The sequence below is a fragment of the Primulina eburnea genome, chromosome 3 (assembly GCF_022965805.1).
Source record: "Primulina eburnea isolate SZY01 chromosome 3, ASM2296580v1, whole genome shotgun sequence".
NCBI classification, from domain to species: Eukaryota; Viridiplantae; Streptophyta; class Magnoliopsida; order Lamiales; family Gesneriaceae; genus Primulina; species Primulina eburnea.
The window spans coordinates 4,903,181-4,930,633 of record NC_133103.1 but is presented as its reverse complement, the minus strand read 5'-3'; the positions used below and the strand labels follow the sequence as shown (position 1 = coordinate 4,930,633).

Sequence of the window (27,453 nt, the reverse complement as noted above, 5' to 3'; positions counted from 1 at the left end):
CTATCTGATGTATTCTTAAATATATGGGGGAATATACATGGAGGTTCGATTTATTTTTATTATTTTCGCGATTTGTGATACTATTACGTTATTATAAGTCGCCACTCTTGTTTTTGTATCAAACTTCTTAAATATAGTAAATGCTTCTTCTTTGCCATGGTTGTTTTCTTATTATATAAGATATATAGTCATATATACATATATAATACATATGTACATATACGAAAAATAGTAGGAGAGTTTGGGTAAAACCCTAAAATTACTATCAAACAAGAACTCCAAGAATTATCAGGGACGAAGAGCTGGGATTTGATTTGCGTGACAGTGGTTTTATTTCGTTCAATTAATTAAAAGCAAGTCTCAATATATACATAAGTTAAGCCAACGAATTAGTTCGCATAAGCACAGATCAAATATCCAGACCACAAAAATTGTATTTTATCTGTAAAAATAATGTAAAGTAGTAAACTTTCTCTCTTTTTTTAATGAATATTGAACTACTCGTGAAAAAAAGAGTCGCACACAAGTGTCCAAGCTGTTAAGTCAACCCTCGAATAAGACTTGTGTGTTTTCTATCTAAAGATAATATAATTATCAAATTAAGGTTAATTAATGTATGTAACATAGGAATTTGTGCGTCTGCCTATTAATGCGGATCTACGATCATTTCAGAATGAGTATGTCTGTCGTTTTATGATTCCCCAATCAATATAATACTGTTCTTCAATTTTTTAATGTCAGAGCCCCTAACTAGCTAACTAGCCAGCCATTTATAGATATTCATTTTATATACATAATTGTTGTCGTCGATTGGGAAAATAAAGTTTTTGAAATAAGGAGAACTATTTTGTGGAACAAATTTTGACTAATTTTGCAATCTAAAATTTAAGTCAAGTGGAGGGTAGTTATCTAACTCTGATCAACCATTATTTAAAAAAATGAAAATTTACAATATATTTCGAATACACTTGAAGATGTCTTTCTTTTATTAAAAAAATGGTTGAACATGTCAATTTTCTTAAATATCTCGTCATATTATTTTTTTGTTCTTTCTCCGGATATAAGATTAAATAATCCATCTTGATTGAACTTTTGATATGTACTAACGAATTGAAGTATGAACAGGAAGAATATTATTGACAAGAAGTCCGACCATATTGATCCCAGCTGTCGTTTATGATTCCTGATTGTGTTCCATGTATGGTGAGGAGTTGGTGCAATATGAGGAAGGAATGATTATTATGATAAATAATTATTTTTTACTAATTAACCAAATTTTCTAATTCTAATACAAACAATGTTCATAGTTTCTAAAGAAAAGAATATTACTTACTATTAATGCTTGGGTGATCATTTTAAAGAATATTACATTACGATAATTACATGCCTATTTTTACTAATTTAACTATAACTTTTGACAAAATGACAAGCTTAAACTAAATGTGTATTTTTTTTAATGATAAATGGCAAAATAGTTTTTTATATATTAAAATTTCACGGGAAATTAGTTAGAATTTGGTCAATATGTACCAATTACAACAAAAACAAAAATTTGTGCACCAATTTACCATTTAACCACTAATTGTTGTATCAAATCAAGTTTCTCTTTAAAAAACACTCTAGCGAATACAACTGCAAAATATTAATTACGATCAAATGAAACTACAAGTCACTGATTGGTTATAAAGAACTAGCGGCAAAGCACACAAAATCCATGTGTGATACTATACAATAATATTTAGAGCATGTCTTTTGTGAGACGGTCTCACGAATCTTTATCTGTGAGACGAGTCAACTCTACCGATATTCACAATAAAAATTAATACTCTTAGCATAAAAAGTAACAATTTTTCATAGATGGTCCAATAAGAGATATGTCTTACAGAATACGACTCGTGAGCCCGTCTCAAGTAAATTTTTGCTTATTCAATGACTAAGAATCTCAACGTATATTGATGTACAGATGGATATGTATTATCCAATTGACAGGCCCAAAACATACAAGGCTGGATAAAAATATGTGAGCCCGATTATATACATTAATGGGCTCCGAGGCGTCGTCTCCAGCAAAATGGACATTGCTCTTTTCTCTCCGTCTTCGCTTTTCGCCGATCCCGACGGCGACGGTACCGGCGCAGGTACGTCATCTTCCATTCGAATCATGGATTACCTCACAGATTTAGGTATATATGTTTTCACTCCTATTAGTTGTAAATATTCCGAGTTTTATTGGTATTTTTCTGCAGAAGAGGGAAACATTGAGAGCAACCAGAACTTCGAGGAGAGAAGGCACCGATTTCCTGGAATGGTCTCTAAGTTACTTGATTATCATATTCTTCTGTGTATTTGAGTTTAAGAAATATTTGTTATTCACTGTTTTTTTTTAAAAAAAATCCGGAAGCTTATGTTTGTAAAAGGACGAGTTTATCCAACCACTTGGAAGTTTTGAAATTGTAACGTGAGAGTGATAGGTTATTGTTTGCTTCTGATTTATTTCTTTTTCTATGGGATCGATCAGTGATTATGAAAGGATGATTCTGAGAGGTATATTTTGTAACTGTTTGGAGTATTATTACTGATAGCCAACTGTGAATTACTTGGGATTCATATGTATGATGGATACGATATGTTTTGGTAGGCGGAACATGTAGCCACGATGTTTCTTGCTGGAGCACTTCAAAGTTCAAAAAAATGACTTTTGGGTGGAAACTTTGGTTCTATCAATTGTTTGTAGGCTTTATTCCATTGCTTTCCTATAGGACTACCTGATATGATTATTATGATTTATGTGAATCGTACCCTTTAAGCTTTTGTATGTTTTGGCGTGCATGCAGGAATTGCTTATCCGGGAATTTTCTTTTCACCAATTAAATGCTAATCTACTCTGGCCTGGCACATTTGCATTTATCGAATGGTTGGTTCATCACAGATCATGGATGGACGGACGGAAAGTAATCGAATTGGGAAGGTGTTATATCACTTTGTGTAGCACTCTTTGTGAGACTTTGTATCTCTTTTCAAATTTTCACCTTTTTCAGCGTATAATTCTTGCTCAATATTTTAATATTATAATTTTCGTATGACTCGTGTAAGTTGAAAGCTTTCCAGGATTAAATCTGTCCTAGCTACTATCTGTTTAGGTGTTTGTGGATGTATAGCAATCTCGTATTCTCTCTTGTTTGTGCTCAAGAATATGAAATGAACGTGGCAATGCTCTTTTCCCCATTACTGATGTTTATAGCTTGATATTATTGCAGTGGAACTGGAGCTTTGGCCATCTTTTTGCACAAATCATTTCAAGTCGACATTACAACCTCAGATTATGACGATGCTGAAATTGAAGAGAACATAGCTTATAATTGCCAGATAAATGGGGTTACTCCTGTCCTTCCTCACATGAGACGTAAGTTCATTTGCATTAGGCTGCGTGAAACTGAAATTTATGTTAGTATAACTACTTTGATGCAGATGGAAAATAATCGGTAGATCCATGCATTGTTTTCAGATTCTTGGGGTGACGTGTTCCCAATTTCCGACCCAAAATGGGACCTGATTATAGCAAGCGATATTTTATTATGTAAGTGAAGAGTCTAGCATAGGTTACTATAAAATGTGAATGTTTTTTTCTGCATTCATGAAGGATCATTCTTCTTCCTTAAAGAAGCTGGCCTATTTTCAACACTTGCTTCCCTTACCCCTTATTCGCTATCGCAGACGTGAAGCAATATCCGAACCTTATAAAGTCCTTGTTTTTTCTCCTTAAATCATACAAGCCAATAGCCGTCAATGCCATTTCTTCAAGCGGTGATGGTAAGAATGGGAGGTTTCCTTTTATTTTGATAGTTTATAATCACTGCCACAATCGATAAACTTACCCATGTTCGTGTACGTCCTTCTCAAGATGCTTGCCTGCTTCCCCGACCTGCATTTTTAATGAGTTGGAGACGCAGAATAGGGAAAGAGGACGAGTCTCTGTTCTTCAGGGGCTGTGAAAAAGCAGGTCTTGCAGTCGATCATCTGGGTTCTCGTGTGTATTGCATTACGTCGAAAGAAATAACTGCCGATCATTCAGCTTGAGTATCTCGTAGGTATCACTGCCAAGTCTTTAGTGCAAACAAGTGCATCTACAAATCTGCCGCATTCCATGTATGATCTTCATTAATTTAGACGCTTTCCTGAATTCGCGTACGTTAGTACAGGCATTTTCTTCTGGACCCGTCGCATCTTGATTCATGTTTTGGCCGGTACTAAATAGCCATTTATCGGATGATTTTGTAATGAATTTGAATTGATTAATTTGGGTAAGTATGCATTTCTTTGCCTGGGCCGAAATTTGGCTATCACAGCATGAGAAAATTTTATTTGGACGCCGAGAATATCTAAAATTGAAAAATTAATCAACATTCTGCCACTACACTGTTGTAAAATATAAGAAGCTCTTGCTGACTTTTTTTAGTGAAGTTCTTTTGGTTATTCCCAAAATGATCTCACTGTCTTTTGACTCTCATTTGATTTTTATTTATGAAAAGGAGGGGGAATCAGTAAAAAATTATGGAAATATTAAAAATAATTTATCATTATTTTTCGTAATCAATTTAAATGTTTCTTTCTAATATATTCTTTTAAATTAAATATTATAAGCAAAATTTTGTTATCTGCATGAATTCATATCAATTCTATTACTTGATTTTTTTTTGCGTGTGTGAATTGCTAATTTTTATTAATATTAATAAGTATGATGATTGTGATATAATGTTGTGTACTAAATTCTATTTAAAATATGGGTTTGGGAAAGAGCAATTTATAATATGAAGCTTTAACATCCCAAACCTTAATCAATTAAATTTCGTAAAGATGTATGATAACACCTCGCTATTATGTTGCACATTCATCGTGAATATTTATGTGAGCACTGATTATTTAATACTTATTAAGTCGGTATCCAATTTTTTTATGTTTTATCATATCTAATAGATGAGTGTCACTTTATTGGTGCTCACATATATAGGTGTATTATATATATATTACTAAAAGATGCACACATGTTGTATGCGTTATTATTATTTTTAATTTGATCAAATAACATTAGGCAATTAACAGGAAATTGTTTTAAATTTAGAAGATTTGTTTGATTTTAAAAAAAGTTTTGTTTATATTTTTTTTTATATAAATATGAAAAGATTTGAGAAGATTTTTAATAAATTAAAAAAATTAATTATGAAATTAAATATTTTTTCGCACGTATTAATTATAGTATTAATTATAGAAAGAAAATGGCAAGCGCTAAACAGTAAACACTGTCACACGACCTGGCTTAAAAATATAATTTTTTTTTATATAAAATATAATACTTTTTATGAGAAATATGTACGTTAACTGCACACATGCAAATGCTCTAATAAAAATAATTATACCTGAAAACCTTGGTCTGCCTGCCTTGTATTCTATTCCCCTTGTTCTTCTCTGCTGCCCGCACTCCACACCTTATCTCCAAGAAGGGTGAAATGAATGACAGCGGAACCAAATTAGTATGGCGGGCGTTCCGGGTCTTCACCCGAACAGTTACACGGAGCGGGACAAGTGGAAGGATGGCCCGCTTACTGGCCGCTTAGTGGTGCAACAATCTTCTGAAGGAAACATTGAGTCGAGCTTATTTGGGGTTGAGTTGATCAACTGTTGTTTTATTGTATTTCAGAAACTATTTAGTGGAAAGGATGGGGAACTCTCTGTCATTCGAAGGTTAGCAGCAGGTGCTTGTGCTGGCATGACTTCAACTAATTGGTGAGTTCAAAAAATGGATAGACTTCAAATATAATGCATCAGATTGATTTAATTAGAGTATTTTTCCTCAACTGCTCAAGAGAATGGTTAGGGTATGGAAGTCTCGTGGAGTAAAAAAGCCAAAAGACAATAACAATTTGGTAAATGTGTGGAGATCAATAAAATTTTAATAGGAAATTCACAAGTTTACAAAGATGCTCCCCCCTCTCCCTCTCTCCCTCTCAAACACACACAGGCACACATGTTTCTCACAGGTGGCTGTTTTCTTTCAACATGTGTTCTTGTCTCAATCATCCTTGTCCAGATCACTTACCCGTTAGATGTCCTAAGTTGAGGTTAACTGTTGAACCCGACTATAAAACAATGACAGAGGTAAACTTGTTATTCGATAAGTTTTTCTATTCAGACGGCTCCCATTGTATTATGACTGATTCCAACCTTTTGTTTTGCAGGTTTCTCTAAACATGATTAGAGAGGAATGATTTGCATCCTTTTAGAACGGTCTAGGGCCTTCTCTTATTGGAATTGCAGAATTTGTGTTTTTGACTTGTCAGCTAATTGTTTCAGTTCTCAAGTTTTATTTCTGTTTAGGCAGAATACTTTTAGTACATTTAGCCTTAAACCTCATTCTCTCTTGAACGCCAGGGTCAAGAAGGCACTGCCAGATAAATATCATAAGAGGACTAAAATATTCCTGGCAACAGCACTGGTTTCAGCCACCATTGCCAGTCATATGTTATCCTTTGGACACAGTTAGGCTGCAAATGCAAATGAAGGGTTCTCCTTTCCAGACAATTTTTTCATACCTTCCCTGGTAATACATATGATGCTGCACTTTCATAAATGCAAAATAAGTTGAAGATATCACCCTTGCTTTGACAAAGCACTGTGACCATTTTTTGTTGAGCGATAAAGCTAATGTTTCTTATGGAAGCGCACATTAGTAGGTGTGAGTCTTTTGTTCATTCATGACCAACAGGTGTGCTTTCGTTAGTTTAAAGTTAGTTGATGGTGGATCAAAACAATTTTCTGAGTGGGAAAATGAAAATTTCCTGATAAAACAGATCCAGTCTATTTTTATCTGATATTGGGCGTGAGAATGAAAATTTTGGAAAAACTGTTGATTTTGGCCTTTCGTGAATCTGTGTTTGATATATGATTCGTTAAAAGCACTGGTAGCAAAGATGTGCTCTTAACCCAACAGGTTATTTTTGTGGACTGAAAAGCTGTATACGACGATCATGAGGTATTCTTGGAGATGCATTGAATATTTAAGATGATGTGATACCCTTGTGTTTCCCACGGCTTGATTATGCTAACGTCTCCATGAATGTCAATTTAGATCAGGCATTGTGGCTCGTGATGGTTTATTCGGGCTATACGGAGGTTTCTTGCCGAATGCATTAAAGACTTCACTAAACAGCAGGTTCATTTCTTTACATTCAATTGTCCTGAATTGAATGGCAGCTATCTCTATGGTTATTCTTTTCTTTTCTTCAATTTTTATGGGGTCGTTCATAGCGGCTCACTGTAGATTATGCTTCCCTTGGATGGCATCATTTCCTCTGTTCAAGAGCTTGGCCTGCTGCCGGTCCTCGAGACATATCCACATGTTTCCTGTATGTGCTGAAGTTTTAAATTTCATTTAAACTGCCGTGACAGCATAAAGCTTACTACATCCGACACCGCCAAACGTCTAATTGCAGCGAAGAGATACAAAAATTTATGGAGTAGAACGGCAAGAAACAAGATTGAAGTTGTAAACATCGCTGTTGATTCTTTGGCCATGCTTACGTACACTTGGCGTGTAAGCATTTATGTCTTCAAAAATCTGATTTTGGCACCCTGGGTTTTATTTTGTTAAACAACCAGCTGAGATATCTAGAGACAAACGTGATTTTTTTTATAATTTATCCGCGCATCTTTTTTGTTAATTTGATGATACAATGCATTGAGGCTCTGTGTTTTCTCCAGGTTTTGTATTTAGTTGACTTCTACCTAGTACTACGTACGCGACGGTGGTTGCGATTCAAATCTGTTGACAAATTGCATTCTCATAACTGCGATGAAATACATACACTATACATAAGTTACATTGTTCATACTTGTCCATTTTCGCATTCCAAATCATACATACCAGAATCCCAATCAGTGATCCGCCTTGAATCTTATTTTTTGTATTGCAAATCTCACTCCTCATCCTCTTCATCCTCCTCATCCTACACAAAAGCAACTAACCTTATTACAATATTCAACCATATGTTGAGTTTTTAATCATGTTGCTTTCAGTTCAAAACTTAGTGAAATTACGTACGTGGTCACTCTCGTCGTCGTCGTCGTCGTCATCATCGTGAACTTCCGATCCAGACCTCTCAGATCCTTCGTCGCCCTGATCAGCAGAACTCTCCTGCCAATTTTATGAACGAAAAACATTTAAGCATGCAGGTAAAAACATCCTAGCATAAAATGTAATATCTTATGGAAGATAAGTTTTTTTTAAAAAGCACCTGCTTTTTGTTGTAGGCATTCATTAGTTTTTCATACTCGGCCTTCTTCTTCGCAGCTTTGGCTTCATAAGGAGCTTTTTCCTAAGAATGTATTTGCAATAAATGATAAAATAATACTGTAGCTTCATGCAAATCAACAGATCAACATGCCAGATAAATTAACCCAAGAATCATACTCAGTTTACTGTTCATTTCATAGCGAACGTATAAATCATTTATGCGTGTGTAACATAGATAATTACCCCACAATCAAAAGCTTCACTTGTACTCTTGAATAATTCGAATTTTGAAAATATTTTTCAGGCATATCAAATATGCAATAAATAGAGTTTCTAGCACTTACAGCTGCACCCAACGATTTCCACTTCTCTCCTCCAGCTTTCCCTACCTAGAAATATGTAAAACATATCCGAAAGCACGCTTTGTCAAAAACTCAACCTGCAAAAGACATTGCAAGCAAAAATGGGAGTATGGACAACATACAGCTGAGACAGCCTTGACATTAGGATTTTCCTTTTTGAAAGTCTTTCTAAACTCTTCACTGCAATAAAACCATTAAATAACCAACCATATAGCCCATGTAGAATACAAAATCTGAAAAATGGAATATTATGAAGCTCATGCTTTCCGCTGCACAAAAAATAAGTAATAATGGTGGTTTGTACAGGAACACAAAGAAAGCACTAGGGGGCCTCTTGGGCTTGTTAGGGTCTTTCTTGGCCTTTGCCGCCTTTGGTTTACTTGGCTTCGCGGCAACCTTCCTTTTCCCAATCTTTCTGAAACAAACAGCATGCTATGAATGAATACAGTTCATCTAATACAACACTGTATTAAATTCAAAAATATGAAATCAAGGCCAACCTATCATCCACCGGTTTCAATGCTTCTTTTGTGTCCTTTTTTGCAGCCCCTTTACTCCTGCCGCCAGTCTTCATTTCAACAAGGTAAACACCTAGACACATACACCAATACACCGTCAACCAGTACTAAGTTTACACCCACAAACTAGACAACTTATGTTCGACTAGCAGACCATAGTATCCCATATAACACTAAGAACATAAACAAGTCACCAGACACTTTTTGGTTCAGGCAGCAAAATATAAAATAAAGCCATTGCTTATGCTCATCAACAAAGTCAACGCAGCGCGAACACAATCGCAGCGAAACTTCAACTGCTTAACAAAATCTAGATAAGCAATATAAAGGTTTGAATCAAAAAAAGTACTGGCTTCTGCAACAAAAAAGTCACTTTGACAAAACAAAAAAGGGAGAAATAAAGTGGGGGAAAAACAAAAATAAACACAACCCAAAATCACAAACTGATTTTCCTAACTATAACATACAAAACGTCTCCACCCTTTATCGTGTTTAACATACAGCACACGAACGATCAAATCCAGGAATTAAAATTGAAGTGAAAAAGAAAAAAAAAAGTAATAAATATTCCAAGATAATCATATTTCATACAGAATTAAGGACCTTAACACCAAGAAAACGCTGCCACAAGTTCTATGTAACAGTTTTAGCTAAGAAAAACCATAAAAACAGATAATTATTACAAAAGAGATAAGCATACCAAGAAGATAACAAGAGATCGGTGCTCAACGAGTCTAGAGGAGAAAAATAGAATTTTAGAATCGAGGGACCAGAGTGAGAACAAATCCAATTGAGTCACCGGACTAGCCGGTTATTGGAATTTCTTTTTCTTACTACTTGTTGGCCCATCGGCCATACTAGTCCATTATCATTTATCCTCCATCAGTTATCACCGACATTATTTTATTTTATTTTATTTTTTTCAATTTTTAGATATAGACACATCTGATTTTATTTCAATTTTTGGGTATATGCACATCCTATTTGTCTCTAAGTGGAAATTTGGATATCAGAAGTATAAATAAGTTGAGTTTGAAACATATATGGTCTCCAGAAACTCGCTGATTCAACTCACAATAAATCGAATTATGAATCCAATCGAACTGAATACCATACTATATTAATAAAATATTAAAACAACTCCCGAAAACAAATTAATTTGAGTTCGAATTGGATAAATATGAGAATAATGTAGATTAAAATCTAATAAATCACAATTTATAATATCATGTGAAATGGAATACAAGTAATTGCAAATTACATTTATTCAAGAATTAAATGTCACGAATAAATGCTCAAGTTTTATTACTTAAGAGTGAGCGGTTGAAATCAATTAATAATCGAGAATCTGAATTTGCAAATATGAATAGACTGGTCGTTGAGCGGAACCTCCCTTGATTCTTGAATTATTAAAGCTAGCTAGTAGAACATCCGCCTCACCCATATAACATTTTAATTAAAACCATAGGTTCCAAGTAAGTTAAATATGGGAAATATGATGCTTATTTATAAATTAAATAAAAACCAGGAAAATTTTAAATAAACTTTTCGTTATTACTTGGTTTAGATAATACTTGGCTAAGTATCATTTTCGTTCTCTACCTCAAAATTATCGTGACAATAAATGGATACCTTTTTTCTTTTAATTTCTTGGCAAAAACTTGTGTTAGACGGTGTCACCGGTCAATTTGTGAGACATATATCTTATTTGAGTCATCCATGAAAAAGTATAATTTTTTATGCTAAGAGTATTATTTTTTATTGTGAATATGGATAGGGTTGCTTATTGTGAATATGGATAGGGTTGCTCGTATGAGACTCATTCTTAATTTTTTAGGGGTAAATCTGAAATAGATATATGATAATTAGCAACATACACACCCAATGTCTAATATAAAATAAAAAGTCTGGATCGAGATAGTTTTCTTGTTTCAATGTGTTTAGTTTAACTGTGAAAACGGGTGGGTCGTTCGGGTATCGCAATTTTTACAAGATACATTGAAATTCACTAGACATCATGGGGAGCCCAGTAGTTCAAGAGAAAAACCCAAAGGTGTCAAAAATGGTCGTGTGGAGGGGGTCGCTCAAGTGGGTGGCCCAGTTGTTGAGTGGCCCCTTGCCGGTGGCGGCGGCTTGCACGGCGAATCCCAAGAAACCCACCATGGCGAGGCGGGCATGCTTGATCTCAGCCAGCTGAAGGGTCGCCTTCTTTTCTGGGTCCGCTGCTAAGCCCAGCGGGTCGAAGTATGATCCACCCGGGTAAAGCCTCTTTTCCGGGTCAAGCTCACCGTTCCTCTGGAACTCGATGTACCCGATCACCAACAACTCGATCCAGATCAACGTGCTCATTGAGAATGGGAGTGCCTGCCCGAGGTATGATGATCCCTCCACCAGCTCAACCTGTAGACATCGTTTTGAGTCGATAAATCACCAAATAATTCGAAATTTTCCGTGTAAAAAATCTTGGTATCGATGCATGAATATACTACCTTTCCTGCGTCTTGCCAGGTAATGCCAGTGAGCCACTCGACAGTCAGGGCTCCGAGAGTCGCCAACATGGCCCACCTGCCATGGATGAGCTCGCATTCCCTGAATCTCTGCAGTCCAAAAACCTCGCTGTAAGGTTGGAATGGCGTGGACTTCACGTCGTCAGCCTCAGTTCTGCTTCCGATAATATCCCCGGGGTTGTTCTTTGCCAGGTTCTGGTCGAGTGAGTCCAAATCAAACTGCAAGTACTCAGCCGGCTTGCCCAAACCGAACGGATCAAAGCCGTAGTCACCGATGAGGGTACCGTCGAGATAATCCGGAGCCTTGACCCCGGGATACCACAACGGTCGGTCGGTAACGGGCTTTGATGCTGATTTCTTGGGAGCTTTCTTCTTCCCGAAACCAAAGCGTGCCTGGACGCGGCCAGGGCCAGAATGGACGTCCGGTATACAGGTCCCTATGAAGGATGATGTGGCGGAGGCCATGGTTAAGGACCAAAGAAAAAAAGTTAACCAGATTTGAGCGTGTGGCAATGAAGTAGTACGTGGTATTTGGTTGGGTTATAGAGCACAAGTGTGAGTGATGGAGATATAGGGTGGAGGGATGGGGGCCGTTGGATTGAGGGGGTGAATCCATCTGAGGGTTGTGGGAGGGTCGGCCTTATCTTCTTCTTATCCGGTTTATTGAGTAAATTGTGGACGACTGGTTTGTTGCAGTAAGGAATTCGGATTTTTTGCCTTCGAATACTTTTTTTTGTTTTCAATTTTTTTCTTTGAATTAAAATTTTATTATTTATAGAAAACACTATGTTATCGTATCATATTATATCTCAAAATATAATATTCTGAGATTTAACATAAATATGACTAATATTAATTTTTCTCAAAGTGAAATTTCCTATAACCTCAACAAAGAGGCAAAAACTTGTGTGAGACGGTCTTACGGGTCGTATCTTGTGAGACGGGTCTTTATTTGGATAATCCATTAAAAAGTATTACTTTTTATGCTAAGAGTATTACTTTTTATTGTGAATATGTGTAGGGTTGACCCATCTCACAGATTGAGATCCGTGAGACGGTCTCACATGAGACCTACTCCAACAAAGAAATTCCCCACATTTAATATGTTGTATCACAATTCAAACTTTTTTTGAAAACGCACCATATAAATGGTGGTGTGATAAGTTTGAAGAAATAAACCGCAACACATAATTGTAAAAAAGTTCGATTTTTTTATCACTTGTATAATACTATATCAATCATTTTACATTTAGCACAAACAAAAAAAAAGCGTGTTACACATTCTTCCATTAACCTTTGCAGAACAATAAAGAATATCGAACAATTTTAAGAATTAGAAAATTGTAATTAGCTTAGACTTGGATATATTTTAATATATCATTTCAAGTGTTGATTAGGGATGACAATGGGTCAGGGTGGGGACGGGTTTTTCATTACCATCCACATCCCCGAATTCCATCCCCACCCCCATCCCCGGCCCGATCCTCGCTTGGGGATCAACTTCCCATCTCCGTCCCCATCTCCGTTTCAAAAATATTAATATGACGAGACGATGATGATTACGGAGATTTTCTCAAATCAATTGTTATTATTATTAGAGATAATACTAATATTAATATCAATATCAATATTAATAATAAGAAGATTATTAATATTTTAAAAAATATTATTATTATTATTATTATTATATATTAATATAATACTATTATTTTATTATTATTAGTATTATTTTCGGGACGAATTCGGAGATTTCGGAGATGGGAATAGTAATCTCATATCTACCCCGAATTACATCGGGAATTAAAAAAAATCCCCAAACCCGAATTCGGGTTTTCCCCGCGGGCTCCAAACCCGTGGGGAAAGTTGTCATCCCAAGTGTTGATCGTTTTATTTTTGATTGTGCATTGTTAGGTCATCTCCAACCATAAAATCTATTTCGCAAAAACTTGTGTGAGACGGTCTCACGGGTCGTATCTGTGAGACGGATATCTTATTTGGGTCACCCATGAAAAAGTATTACTTTTTATGCTAAGAGTATTACTTTTTATTGTGAATATGGGTAGAGTTGACCCGTCTCACAGATTTTGATCCGTGAGACGGTCTCACATAAGATACACTCAATCTATTTTGGTGTAATTTTACATTAAAATAGTTTGATTTATACACCAAATACAACATTCATCTCCAACTTATTTACTTCAATTAATCTTAAACCAAAAAGAATATTCTCGAATTATTCTCTTTATTTTACATATATTAATTATTATTTTTATTTAATACATTTTTAATTATGATTCATATAATCATATTATTAATAAATTTAAAGAATAATATTTAAGTTTATAATTTAATTATATAATATAAGTTAAATTATTATATAATTAAATTATATATAATATGAATTAATATACGAAAATTATGAAAATCAGTAACTAAATATTTACTTGTAAAATTAATGAATAATTATAATTAATTTTTTATGTTTTAATATATAATTTTTAAATTAATAAAATAAGTTTTAAATTATTATTTATATATTATTAATAATTATTAAAAACAAATAATTTTATTAAAAAAATAAAAAATAAAAAGAAAATTAATGAAATTTAGCGTCCTCTTTAGGGTGAAAAATGCTGCGTTAAAACTATGTTTCTCTTGTAGGATTTTGTAGATCAACTTCTCATTGATTTGAAAGTTGGAATTTTAAAAGGTTTGGTTCTTCTCCAACTTATCTGGTTTTATTTCTTGATTATTATTTTATTTAAGTTATTTTAAATAAGTCGACCACATTTTTTATTTGGAAAAAACACACAGTAAGCTATTATTGCTTATTTAATATCTTTAGGCCAAAATATTTTCCTAATGCCTCCTTCTTGAAAGTTCGTTTGGATCATCGACCTTCCTATATATGGCGTAGCCTTCTTTAATTTGGGGTCGCGAATTACTCGAGAAGGGGACGCGGTGGCGTATTGGATCCGGCTGGAGTGTTCATGTCATCATGTGTTTCATGATCCATGCATGGCTCATGCGCCAATTATCTTTCTTGCCTATTACCAGGCTAACACTGCTCAATACTAACTTTCGGGTTAGTGATTTAACTTCAGACTCGGGGAATTGGAACTGGCCGAAGATTGAGGGAGGATGTACTCTGGCAGATTGATCACGATGAACTCCGACGAATCCCGGTGACTGCTGTGACTGGTGATGATGTTACCATTTGGAATTACAATAAAAATGGCATTTACTCTGTCATTTAGCTATGAATCATTAGGTGAAGAGCAGTCGAGGGAAGGCTGAGGATAGTACATTCTTATTTCGAAACTTATGGCATTTGAAAATTCCAGAGTAAGGTGAAAATATTGATGTGGAAGGCCGTTCATAATGGAATTAGAAGCCACGCAGCAGAAGCATACGCAAAAAGTAAAATAAATTTAAAAAAATTATACTGAAACACCTACAACATAACTCTACATTCTTTATTCTAAATAGATCAGAGAATATATATTATTACATACATGATGAAAATAAAGTAATATCAGAATATATAATTATTTGTGATAATGTTAAAAATTAGAGGAAATTGTGGCCAATTTAATAGACTGAATTTTTTATTTTTCTATAAATAGTCCAATAAAATAAATAGAAGAAGGCTATTTTTTTAATTTTTTTTAAAAAACACACACGTAATAGGACCTTTTAAAAAAACTAGCAAAAAGCACACAAACAAAAAAAATTAATTAATGAATAATAGCACCTTAATAATTGATAAATAAACACCATTTATTTTGTTTTGTTTTTTTTTCCTTGGATGACAAAAACTTGTATGAGACGGTCTCACGGGTCGTATTTGTGAGACAGATATCTAATTTGGGTTATTCATGAAAAAATATTATTTTTTTTATGCTAAACGTATTACTTTTTATTGTGAATATGGGGTAGGATTGATCCATCGCGCAGATTAAGATCTGTGAGACGGTCTCACATGAGACCCACTCTTCTTAGATGGGGCATGAGAGATTTTTATTGAACTACAATTTATATAAGTAGAACTACAACGTACTCTAGCTAAGAACAATCGATTTTTGGGTCATCATATTAATGATTCTTGACCCTACATGTCTAGTTATTTAAAGTTGCTCGCGAATTAATATTTGGAGCGCAAATTTTATGAATAATTTAATTATAGATAGATAACACATAATGATGAAATTTGGGTCAGTGAAAGTTATAAGTGGTTAACTCCGAGCAATTTAATACATAATATTGGAACTTCGACCAAGCTCGAAACATGTCTCAGATAATATATTAAAATTAAGATTTAAACCTGATTTGTCCCAAAAAAAAAAGATTTTCAAACGTATATATGCAACACCGAAATTTTTTAATATAAACATGTTTCCCAAACATATTAAAATTCTTCAATCTCCTCTCCAGGCAACGCGCGCACACTACTATAAATACGTATCCATGATTCTCATCACATCGATTCGCTTGGGCCTTTTTTCCTTTAACCGCTGCACTTTTGAGTAGGTGAGATCAACATCAATCTTCTTCATCTGGCCTCCTCCAATGTATTTTCATGGCAAATTCTACTTTATTGAATAATGCTCTTGCGTTTTCTGCACTTTTCGGGTATTTTACCGTCTTTCGTAGTGATTTGTTGCTGGGGATTACTTGTATTTTCATCTTTTTTTTTTTTCCAAAGGAAGAATTGATTGTTGCTAAGAAGAGAGGATTCTTACAATGGGGAGGGTATTTCTGATTTACCTTGAAGGGAATTTGTATAGTTGCAAGCACTGTCAAGCCCATCTTGGTCTCGCCAAAGATATAATCTCGAAGGTATATGTAGTGACCCGTTCCAGAATCACCTACTAATTGAAAACTAAGCATGCAATTAACTTAATAATTACTAATCAGAGATAAAAGCGGAAACAACTAACAAATGATAGTTATACAACCCAAACGAACTCTAGAACAACTCAAAATAAGGTAAAGAATATCTGGTACAACCATATCGAATCAAATGATACCGAAACTAAACCAACCGGCTACTCAACGTCCTCCTCCTGCTCCTCCGGAACCATCCAACCTGAGACCTGCCCCGAGAGAATGGGGTGTCCAAGATAAACAAAACCGAGGACGTGAGCGATAAGAACGCCCAGTACAAAAGTATGAGTATACAGACCTATATGAAATGCACATGCTATGATCATGATACCGGGGTAGTCAAGAAACAGGAATCACAAAAGGATCTCAACAATGCTCAGTCTAGAGGCGCCAAGTGGATAGTGCCGCGCGGTCCAACCTCTGGGTCACTGCATCCACTACAAGACAGACGTGGACCTAAAATGTCCCGGACCACCGAAGCCCTCCCGACCCGTCGGCCACTGTGTACTCTCGGTGTCCATGCGTCCACAAGACAGGGCTGAGCGGCCCCAAGATATAGCTTATCTCGAAAGAGATACAGCTCAACAGTAAAGGCTATCTCAAAGGAGAATACGGCTCAACATGAAATGCAACGTGCAGTAATAAACGTGACATAATAACATGCATCATATGACATATATCAATGCACCACATACTCATGCAACACATATATGAATGTATACTCAACCAGGATATCTCGGATAGTACTTTCGTACCTCTATCACAGCAATCCTAATCCACTGGAACAACCAGACAACAGGTCTAATCCAAGCCTATTCATCAAGTGAAAACCATCACTAAACTTATCTACCAGACTTAACTAGATAATCCTGAGATAAATACTGATAAAATTCCAAACCTTCGTCCGTCGCTAGCCCGCTGATGCTGCTAGCTCCCAACTAGAGCACAGCTCTGCTACAAGACCAGCAGCTCCCCGCTAGTGCCCAAATCTCGGAACAAGACTAGAACCTGTCAGAAACGACTGAAATGCTATGGGATTCTCTGAATTGGCGAGTCAAAATGAGGAAATCCGACCACTATTTATAGGCCATGTTCGGATCCTCCGAACACCACTTCGGAACGTCCGAACGCTACGTGTCCACTGGCTCTTGACAGCTCATGATCGGATCCTCCGATCATACACTTCGGACCGTCCGAACATGCACGTGTCCAGCTGCTCTTGACACCTCATGATCGGATCCACCGAACTCACTTCGGACCTTCCGAACTCTTCGGTGCTTCCGAACCATCTTCGGACCTTCCGATCATGATTAATCACCATTAATCCGTTAATTACCCAATTCGGCATTCGGGCTACTACATTCTCCCCCCCTTAAAAGATTTCGTCCTCGAAATCAGGCTTAGAGAATGAACAAAACGAAATAACAACATCGCTATTATATCTCAATTGTTGTTGAATACAACTGATCTCTCGATTACAATTGAAAAAAAACACAAACATATACAAAGCACAACTCAAAAGAGCTCTGGATGTTCTGAACGCATACGACTCTCTAACTCCCAAGTGGCTTCTTCAGTGCCTCTGCGCTGCCACTGTACTAAGACAAGAGGAATGATCTTATTCCGCAACACCTTGTCTTTGCGATCGAGAATCTGAACTGGTCGCTCCACGTAAGACAAATCTGATTCAAGTTGAACTTCAGAGGGATGCAAGATGTGAGACTCATCTGCTACGTATCGTCTCAACAAAGATACGTGGAACACATCATGAATACCGGACAAATACGGAGGTAATGCTAACCTGTAAGCTAAATCTCCCACACATTCTAGAATCTCAAAAGGACCAATGAATCTCGGAGATAGCTTACCCTTGAGACCAAATCTCAAAATCCTGCGAAAAGGCGAAACTCGGAGAAACACTTTCTCACCTGGCTGGAAATAAAGAGGTCGCCGCTTGGTGTTCGCATAACTAGCCTGTCGATCCTGGGCAATCTTAATCCTCTTCTTGATTACTGCAACTTTATCAATAGCCTGCTGGACTAACTCCGGTCCCTCAACATGTCGTTCACCAACTTCGTCCCAGAATAAAGGAGTACGACAACGTCGCCCATACAACGCCTCAAATGGTGCCATACCAATACTACGATGGTAGCTGTTGTTGTACGCGAACTCAATCAAAGGCAAATGATCCTGCCAAGCGGGTCCGAAATCCATAACACAGGCTCGCAACATATCCTCAAGCGTACGGATAGTCCTCTCTGACTGACCGTCAGTCTCCGGATGATAAGCAGTACTCAGACTCAGTGTAGTACCCAAAACTGACTGGAAACTACCCCAAAACCGTGAGGTAAAACGAGGATCTCTGTCACTGACAATACTGACAGGCACTCCATGCAAACGTACAATCTCCTGAATGTACAATCGAGCCATACGATCGAAAGTGAAATCCCGGTTATAAGACAGAAAATGAGCAGACTTGGTGAGTCGATCCACCACTACCCAAATAGCGTCACTATTCCTCGACGATAATGGCAAGTGAGTAATGAAATCCATCGCGATATGCTCCCACTTCCATTCAGGAATAGGTAGATTCAACAATAATCCTCCAGGTCGACGGTGCTCTGCCTTAACCTGTTGACAAACAAGACACTTGGAAACAAACTGATAAACACTGCGCTTCATCCCTTTCCACCAAAATCGTGTCCTCAAGTCTTTATACATCTTATTACTTCCTGGATGAATACTCAACTTACTTCGATGAGCATGAGATAAGATCTCCTCCCTCAAATTATCATCTTCTGGTACTACAACTCGATTAAACAAACACAGAAGACCATTAGACTGATAATGGAAACCGCTATCTCCACCCGCTAACCGAGCTAATCTCTGAGTCTTGAGATCAGACATCTGAGCATCTCGAATCCGAGCGAACAAGGCTGGCTCAGATAAAATGGTAGCAACACGAATGCTCTCCATACCTTTCCGATGTTTGAAATTAAATCCCAACGAACAACAATCCTGAATAGTACTAATCATAGCACTGATCTGAAGTGCAGAAACTCTCACTTTGCGACTAAGAGCATCAGCTGTGAGATTTGCAGATCCTGGATGGTATTTGATCTCGCAGTCATAATCTTTCAGCAAATCCATCCAACGACGTTGCCTCATGTTCAACTCAGCCTGAGTGAACAGATATTTCAGACTCTTATGATCAGTAAAGATTTCAAACTTAACCCCGTACAAGTAATGACGCCAAATCTTCAGCGCGAACACAATAGCTGCCAACTCTAGATCATGAGTAGGATACTTCTCCTCGTGAGATTTCAGCTGTCTGGACGCATAAGCAATCACATGACCGTTTTGCGTCAACACACACCCTAAGCCTTGAGAAGAGGCATCGGTGTAAACACTGAAACCATCAGATCCTGACGGTAACGCCAAAACAGGTGCAGAAGTCAGAAGTCGACGAAGCTCTCTGAAACTATCTTCGCACTCAGATGACCACTCAAATGGAACATCCTTCCGAGTAAGTTGCGTCAAAGGTCTAGCTACCTGGGAGAAATTCACGATGAAGCGACGATAATACCCTGCTAGACCTAGAAAACTACGGATCTCAGCCACCGTCGTAGGTCGTGACCAATTTAGCACTGCCTCAATCTTGCTGGGATCCACAGAAATTCCTTCCTTGGAAATCACATGACCAAGGAATACTACACGATCAATCCAGAACTCGCACTTACTCAGCTTAGCATACAATTGCTTCTCGCGAAGAATCTGCAACACAATCCTCAAGTGCTGGACATGCTCTTCCACACTATGAGAATAGATCAAGATATCGTCAATGAAAACCACCACAAACTGATCCAGAAAATCTCGGAAGACTCGGTTCATCAGATTCATGAACACCGCTGGCGCATTCGTCAATCCGAATGGCATAACTAGAAACTCGTAATGCCCATAACGAGTACGAAATGCAGTCTTGGAAATATCATCATCTCTGACTCTCATCTGATGATAACCTGATCGCAAGTCGATCTTGGAGTAAACAGAAGTACCCTGAAGCTGATCGAACAAGTCATCAATACGGGGTAATGGGTACTTGTTTTTGATCGTCACCCGATTCAGCTGGCGATAATCAATGCACAACCGCATCGATCCATCCTTCTTCTTGACAAACAAGACTGGAGCTCCCCAAGGCGAAACACTCGGGCGAATATAACCCTTATCAAGAAGATCCTGCAATTGCTGCTTCAGCTCTCTCATCTCTGACGGAGCCAGACGATAGGGGGCACGAGAAATCGGTGCAGTCCCTGGCATTAACTCAATGCCAAACTCCACCTCTCTAACCGGAGGAAAACCAGGAATCTCTTCTGGAAATACATCAGGAAATTCACAAACCACTGGAATATCCTCTATACCAACACTACCTGTGGACGTATCAATTGCATAGATGAGGTAGCCTTCCCCGCCCGCCTCTAAAGCACGACAGGCTTTCAGAGCAGATACTACTGGCATCGGAGGTCGCGCTCCCTCACCATAGAAAAACCAACTAGAGCTCTCAGTCGTACGAAACTGAACAAGCTTCTGGTAACAATCCACAGTAGCTCGGTAGGTAGTCAAAATGTCTATACCCAAAATACAATCAAAATCTTCCATCTCCAGAATCATAAGATTCGCAGTCAACTCGTTACCCTCAAAATCTAAAGGACAACCCATCACTAGACGCTTGGCTAAAACCGAATGACCCATCGGGGTAGAAACAGAAAAAATGACGTCTAGAGAAACATACGGTAACTTATGACGTTTAACGAATCGTGCAGAAATGAATGAATGAGATGCTCCGGTATCTATAAGAACAAAAGCAGGAATACCGCATAAACAAAAAGTACCTGCTATGACTCTCTCGGTCTCGTCTGCAGCCTGATCCTGGTTCAACGCAAAAACTTGACCTTGGGCACGAGGTCGAAGATTCGAACTACCCACTGCCTGACCCTGCCTCCTCTGCTGAACAGTCGCCTGAGATCCAGAACCAGATCCTGCTCCACCTCGCAACTGAGGACAATTCTTCTTAATATGCCCCATCTCTCCGCACTGATAACAAGCTCCTGCGGCTACTCGGCATTGCTCCGATGGATGGTTCTTCCCACAATGCGCACAAGACTCCTTCTTCTTACCAAAGCGGAAAACACCGCTAGATCGAGATCTAGATCCAGAAGAAGACGAACCAGATTTCTTGAACGACTGAGATCGAGGCCTCAAAGTACTCGGAGGTCTAGAAGAAAGAATAGCCCTACCACGCTGGAGACTGATCTCTGCTTGACGACACCGGTTCACCAACCCATCGTACGAAGTAGGATTATCACAGACAGTGACTCGATCAAAGATCTCCTGATTAAGGCCCTGGAGGAAATGATCATACTTGGCCTCAGAACTGCCACTGATATGAGGAGCGAAGGGTAATAACTCAAAGAATTTCTGCTGATACTCATCAACAGACATACTCCCCTGTTTCAGGTTCAAGAGCTCAATCGTCTTGGCCTGGCGAAGGGCTGGAGGAAAGTACAGCTGCATGAACGCTGCACGGAAATCGGCCCAAGTCGCTCTACCCTGAGACTGAACTATCGGCGCAGAAGTCGATCGCCACCACCTGCGAGCACGGCCCTCAATAAGAAAACTAAGGGTCTCCATCTTCTGCTCATCGGTGCACTGGAATGCGCGGAAACAACTCTCCATGCGCTCTAACCAATCCTCCGCATCATCGGGAGTCTCACCGCCAACTAAAGGCTTAGGCCCCATCTGCATGAAACGATGCATATCGAAACGCCTAGGACCATCCCGACGATGACGATGCTCATGGTGACGCCTATGATCATCTTGGTCACCCCATCGACCTACACTCCCCTGACTACTCCCGTCATCAAAATGGTCAGCCATCGCTACAAGATAGAATAGGGAAAAATGGTCAACGGAAATCCCAAAACAAAATCTATATCCCAAAATCCTACGCATGCTCTGATACCATAAATGTAGTGACCCGTTCCAGAATCACCTACTAATTGAAAACTAAGCATGCAATTAACTTAATAATTACTAATCAGAGATAAAAGCGGAAACAACTAACAAATGATAGTTATACAACCCAAACGAACTCTAGAACAACTCAAAATAAGGTAAAGAATATCTGGTACAACCATATCGAATCAAATGATACCGAAACTAAACCAACCGGCTACTCAACGTCCTCCTCCTGCTCCTCCGGAACCATCCAACCTGAGACCTGCCCCGAGAGAATGGGGTGTCCAAGATAAACAAAACCGAGGACGTGAGCGATAAGAACGCCCAGTACAAAAGTATGAGTATACAGACCTATATGAAATGCACATGCTATGATCATGATACCGGGGTAGTCAAGAAACAGGAATCACAAAAGGATCTCAACAATGCTCAGTCTAGAGGCGCCAAGTGGATAGTGCCGCGCGGTCCAACCTCTGGGTCACTGCATCCACTACAAGACAGACGTGGACCTAAAATGTCCCGGACCACCGAAGCCCTCCCGACCCGTCGGCCACTGTGTACTCTCGGTGTCCATGCGTCCACAAGACAGGGCTGAGCGGCCCCAAGATATAGCTTATCTCGAAAGAGATACAGCTCAACAGTAAAGGCTATCTCAAAGGAGAATACGGCTCAACATGAAATGCAACGTGCAGTAATAAACGTGACATAATAACATGCATCATATGACATATATCAATGCACCACATACTCATGCAACACATATATGAATGTATACTCAACCAGGATATCTCGGATAGTACTTTCGTACCTCTATCACAGCAATCCTAATCCACTGGAACAACCAGACAACAGGTCTAATCCAAGCCTATTCATCAAGTGAAAACCATCACTAAACTTATCTACCAGACTTAACTAGATAATCCTGAGATAAATACTGATAAAATTCCAAACCTTCGTCCGTCGCTAGCCCGCTGATGCTGCTAGCTCCCAACTAGAGCACAGCTCTGCTACAAGACCAGCAGCTCCCCGCTAGTGCCCAAATCTCGGAACAAGACTAGAACCTGTCAGAAACGACTGAAATGCTATGGGATTCTCTGAATTGGCGAGTCAAAATGAGGAAATCCGACCACTATTTATAGGCCATGTTCGGATCCTCCGAACACCACTTCGGAACGTCCGAACGCTACGTGTCCACTGGCTCTTGACAGCTCATGATCGGATCCTCCGATCATACACTTCGGACCGTCCGAACATGCACGTGTCCAGCTGCTCTTGACACCTCATGATCGGATCCACCGAACTCACTTCGGACCTTCCGAACTCTTCGGTGCTTCCGAACCATCTTCGGACCTTCCGATCATGATTAATCACCATTAATCCGTTAATTACCCAATTCGGCATTCGGGCTACTACAGTATATCTGTTTCACTCTTTAATAGTATTTTTGTCTGGCAATGTTGGTGGATTTATGATTATGTTTGCTGATTTGTTTTCGATTAATGGGTGTTTGAGGTTGGGATTGGTCATTTACATGGTAATGAGGTTCAGTAAACAGATGTTTAGCGTAAGGGACTTAGATTTGCCTGCCATTTATGGGATGATTTTATTTGAATTATATAACTATGAAATGAAGTACTGTATTCAAGGCAAGAAGAGTTTGAGGCGTCATTACATTTTGCAAATTTGCATTGACTTGCTGAAAAAAGGATTCAATAGAACTAACTTTTAGTATACATTTTTATGTTTAAATTAAATGTAAAAATAGGGTGAAGTGTTTCATTGAATCGGTACATTATGCTTCTCTTTGAACATTTCACCTCATAATTGATTGCTGTCAGCATACACATGTACGTCTTTGTTTATTCAATCAGATTGCTTGTATAACGCCCGTCTTTACTTTTTTTTGTTCATCTCTCACTCATTAATCCCCATGTGTGCCTAGGAAAACATTTTTCACCCACACGTAGTGGTTATTGGATATATGCTTTCGAAATGAGCTTGAAGTGATAACAGCTTGGGATATATGTATAGTTTCACCACAGAGGTGATGGAAAAGAGTTAGTGGACTTGAATTCATTACTCTTAGGCAAACACGCTTTAGAAAGAAAAATTGCCATTTCGGGAATGCAACATTATTTATAGGTATATTTGAATGGGGAGATATGTATGAGGAAGTAATAACTTTTGGGTGTTCTTCCCTACTTTGTCGAAGCCAGTTTTCTTCCTCTCTTAGTCTCATCCTCACTCTTAGATTCAGGTGCAGCTTGTGCACAGTATCAGTGTGCATCATTTTCAAATTATGCGCTGCATAAAGTTTGATCATCTTAATCAGATGATCTGAGACAGCTTATTTCTGCAACTATAAAGTTTTTGAGGTATCTTTTGTTAAAACAACGTGTTCCTCAGGGGCACTCTTTCAAATTTTTCTTATGAAATTTCCGCTAATAAGCCCCGCAGAGTTAGAGTTTACTGGTCACAATGTTCATTTTTAAGGATAATTATTTCTTTATTCTCAGTTATTTGGTTATATTCATATATATGTAGGTTCTCAGGCCTGGGAAATCAATGCCACCTAACTTGTTGCTAACTAGACCGACTGTTACACCTCAACAGCCTGGAGTTATCTAACTAAACTGACATCGATTGTCACTTAATTAACTATTTGTTATTTACAGCCGAACAATAACCATTTCCAGACTGTTGATGCATAATACTTTAATTGGTCTTCAGTTCCATTTTATCTGGAGGTATAATCATTTAGTTTTCTTTACTTCATATATTTAAGAAACGCTGCAGGGAAGCTTCACTTTTGAGTTTAATATTGCTTTCCCTTTTGGCCATTCGAATATATACACTTGAAATTGATTTATTGTTCAATCAATTTACGCTTTCATTTAAACTTTTCCTACTTAGCATCAATTATGGATTTCAAACATGTGGATCCTGACCCTTCATTTCTTTCGTTTTTAGTCTTTCCACTGCAGGCATGGGAAGGCTTACCTCTTTGATAAAGTGTAAGAGCTCTTTGATTCTTATTTTCTATTGAGTTTTGGAATGGGTCATTGCAGAGTCAACTTGTAGTTTTGGCTTGGTAAAAGCAAGAGTATTGAGCAAGAAGGATCATATCCACCAGTATCTTGTTTCTTTACTTTTGAAAGTCCAAAGTTTTTCGTGATCATTTTTTTTATGGGAACTGTTATATATTTCATCTAGAATTCTTGAGAGGACAGTTTTGTGATAGTTGAACTATACTTTTCTCTTCTGCTCATTCGGAAAAATGTAGCTGATGCCATCTTCTTATTGATAGTGTTAATGTTACTGTTGGGGAGAAAGAAGATAGGCTGATGATGACTGGCATGCACACTGTTGTTGACATATTTTGCGTGGGATGTGGCTCCATTGTGGGCTGGAAATATGTGAGAAGATCTCTTTCTAAATCCTTGGATATTTCTTGCCATGCGTGCGTAATGAATTCTCAGATATTTCTTGTTTTTAATCACAGGAAGCTGCTCAAGACAAGAACCAAAGGTACAAAGAAGGAAAGTTTATCCTCGAAAGGTATGTATGCAAATAATTACATGTATAAATTTCATAAATAATTACATATATAAATTTCATACTGGCCTTCTGGTTGTTTGATAGTTTTGTGGTTGAGCAGGTTTAAGGTGTTGGGACCGGATGGAAGCGATTATGTGTTCTCTGAAGAAGTCCATATGGCTGGTGGTGATGCCGATGATACGTATCTGATTTCTTGAATTTGTACATCCTCTCTTCCTATATATTGAGTTAGATAACCAGTTTTACCATCTCTATAGCTTGATTAAATATGCCCTGGGAGGTAAATATTACTTCTAGATTTTTTGAAGAAAAAAAGGAAGGGTTATTTTAGTAAGCTGAATTAGTAGCATCTCAAAAAGATTTTTAAAAAATTAGTGTTTGTTTGGATAAACACTTAAAAATGTGTTTATTGTTTTGGAAGTGAAAAAATTAAAATGGAAATGTTGTGTTGTTTAAGTTAATTTTTTAAGAATAGGTGATAGGTATGTTCTGATGTTTTTTTTTTTAAAAAAATGGGTCAAAACGCAGGTCAAACGGGTCGAGTTTGCAAATTGGTCAATTTATCAAATTATCGCTCAAATCTCCTTCAGAAACTCTAACTTTTTAATAACATTGAGCCCGCCAAGTAGGAAGCCCACCAACGAGTTCTCCGATAATTAAATACAATTGATTGAAATGAATTTCCTAGAGAAGAAATTAGTTTTTTTAATTTAATTTATAAAAAAGAGAATGTGAGATATGAGTTTAATTGTTTGGAAATTAAATGTTATTTTTTAATAGTATCTATATTAGTCTGAGAAAATTAACTGATTTTTTTGTTTATTATTTTAGTTTAAATTATGATTATTTTGGTAGTGCTTTTTGGTAGTGCTTCTTGCTTTCCAATTATGTATTCCTGAATCCTGAGAGATTATTGTGATAAAAAAAAAAATTCCTTCCGTTTGTATGAAAATTAACTCAAACACAAACAAGGAAAAAAATACAATTAAAAAGCTTTTTTTATAGAATAGTTTAATAAGTATTTGTCCAAAGGGAGTTTTATTTACTTAATATTTACAATCCTTGTGCTAGACTTTTTTTTTTTTTTCTAATTAATAATTTTATTTTTTAAAATAATTAATGCTCAATTTTTGCTCGAATCGTATATATTCGAGTCCTATTTAAAAATAAATTTTACTATTTTGCTCTCGAATTGGGAAACACTCGAAAATAAAATATTGACATTATTTATGTAATATATAATTAAAATATAATATGAAATATTAAAATTCATAAAATATTTACGAATTATTGAATAAAATTATACTAAAAAAATTCAA

At 37.3% G+C, this 27,453-nt stretch overlaps 4 protein-coding genes and 1 long non-coding RNA gene across 12 annotated transcripts; 3 read left to right on the top strand and 2 right to left on the bottom strand.

The window, feature by feature from the left end:
• The first annotated feature begins 1,998 nt into the window (after window positions 1-1,998).
• Window positions 1,999-4,322, top strand: LOC140825608 (uncharacterized). Of its 4 annotated transcripts, none has more exons than XM_073187491.1 (8): window positions 1,999-2,138; window positions 2,247-2,308; window positions 2,835-2,968; window positions 3,258-3,403; window positions 3,506-3,577; window positions 3,715-3,810; window positions 3,902-4,084; window positions 4,200-4,322. In XM_073187491.1, exons 1-7 carry the CDS (start codon window positions 2,072-2,074, stop codon window positions 4,075-4,077), a joined length of 753 nt encoding a protein of 250 aa, XP_073043592.1. In that variant the 5' UTR covers window positions 1,999-2,071; the 3' UTR covers window positions 4,078-4,084; window positions 4,200-4,322. The 4 variants fall into 4 exon arrangements, with proteins under 4 accessions (XP_073043592.1, XP_073043590.1, XP_073043589.1 ...); XM_073187489.1 differs by having other exon boundaries at window positions 3,902-4,088; XM_073187488.1 differs by having other exon boundaries at window positions 3,902-4,322.
• A 1,462-nt stretch (window positions 4,323-5,784) lies between these two features.
• On the top strand, window positions 5,785-7,794 carry LOC140825607 (uncharacterized). 2 transcript variants are annotated; one of them, XR_012116715.1, is made up of 3 exons: window positions 5,785-6,282; window positions 6,427-7,207; window positions 7,303-7,794. It is a non-coding gene; the product is annotated as an uncharacterized lncRNA (long non-coding RNA). The 2 variants fall into 2 exon arrangements; XR_012116714.1 differs by having other exon boundaries at window positions 5,785-6,153; window positions 6,234-6,282; window positions 6,427-7,685.
• A 13-nt stretch (window positions 7,795-7,807) lies between these two features.
• LOC140825606 (DNA-binding protein MNB1B-like) lies at window positions 7,808-10,008 on the bottom strand. Of its 3 annotated transcripts, none has more exons than XM_073187485.1 (8): window positions 9,868-10,008; window positions 9,150-9,240; window positions 8,954-9,064; window positions 8,772-8,829; window positions 8,632-8,676; window positions 8,289-8,369; window positions 8,096-8,188; window positions 7,808-8,014 (listed from the first exon to the last, which is right to left on the bottom strand). In XM_073187485.1, the coding sequence occupies exons 2-8, from the start codon at window positions 9,221-9,223 to the stop codon at window positions 7,811-7,813; spliced, it is 666 nt and encodes a 221-aa protein (XP_073043586.1). In that variant the 5' UTR covers window positions 9,224-9,240; window positions 9,868-10,008; the 3' UTR covers window positions 7,808-7,810. The 3 variants fall into 3 exon arrangements, with proteins under 3 accessions (XP_073043586.1, XP_073043587.1, XP_073043588.1); XM_073187486.1 differs by having other exon boundaries at window positions 7,808-8,000; XM_073187487.1 differs by having other exon boundaries at window positions 7,808-7,994.
• A 1,080-nt stretch (window positions 10,009-11,088) lies between these two features.
• LOC140825605 (chlorophyll a-b binding protein CP29.1, chloroplastic-like) lies at window positions 11,089-12,198 on the bottom strand. Its single transcript, XM_073187484.1, has 2 exons — window positions 11,657-12,198; window positions 11,089-11,567 (listed from the first exon to the last, which is right to left on the bottom strand). The coding sequence occupies exons 1-2, from the start codon at window positions 12,137-12,139 to the stop codon at window positions 11,202-11,204; spliced, it is 849 nt and encodes a 282-aa protein (XP_073043585.1). The 5' UTR covers window positions 12,140-12,198; the 3' UTR covers window positions 11,089-11,201.
• Window positions 12,199-16,090: 3,892 nt separating this feature from the next.
• On the top strand, window positions 16,091-26,563 carry LOC140828068 (protein yippee-like). Of its 2 annotated transcripts, none has more exons than XM_073191045.1 (6): window positions 16,091-16,204; window positions 16,380-16,513; window positions 25,547-25,590; window positions 25,884-25,992; window positions 26,079-26,134; window positions 26,235-26,562. In XM_073191045.1, the coding sequence occupies exons 2-6, from the start codon at window positions 16,418-16,420 to the stop codon at window positions 26,329-26,331; spliced, it is 402 nt and encodes a 133-aa protein (XP_073047146.1). In that variant the 5' UTR covers window positions 16,091-16,204; window positions 16,380-16,417; the 3' UTR covers window positions 26,332-26,562. The 2 variants fall into 2 exon arrangements, with proteins under 2 accessions (XP_073047146.1, XP_073047147.1); XM_073191046.1 differs by having other exon boundaries at window positions 16,118-16,204; window positions 16,384-16,513; window positions 26,235-26,563.
• The last annotated feature ends 890 nt before the right edge of the window (window positions 26,564-27,453 follow it).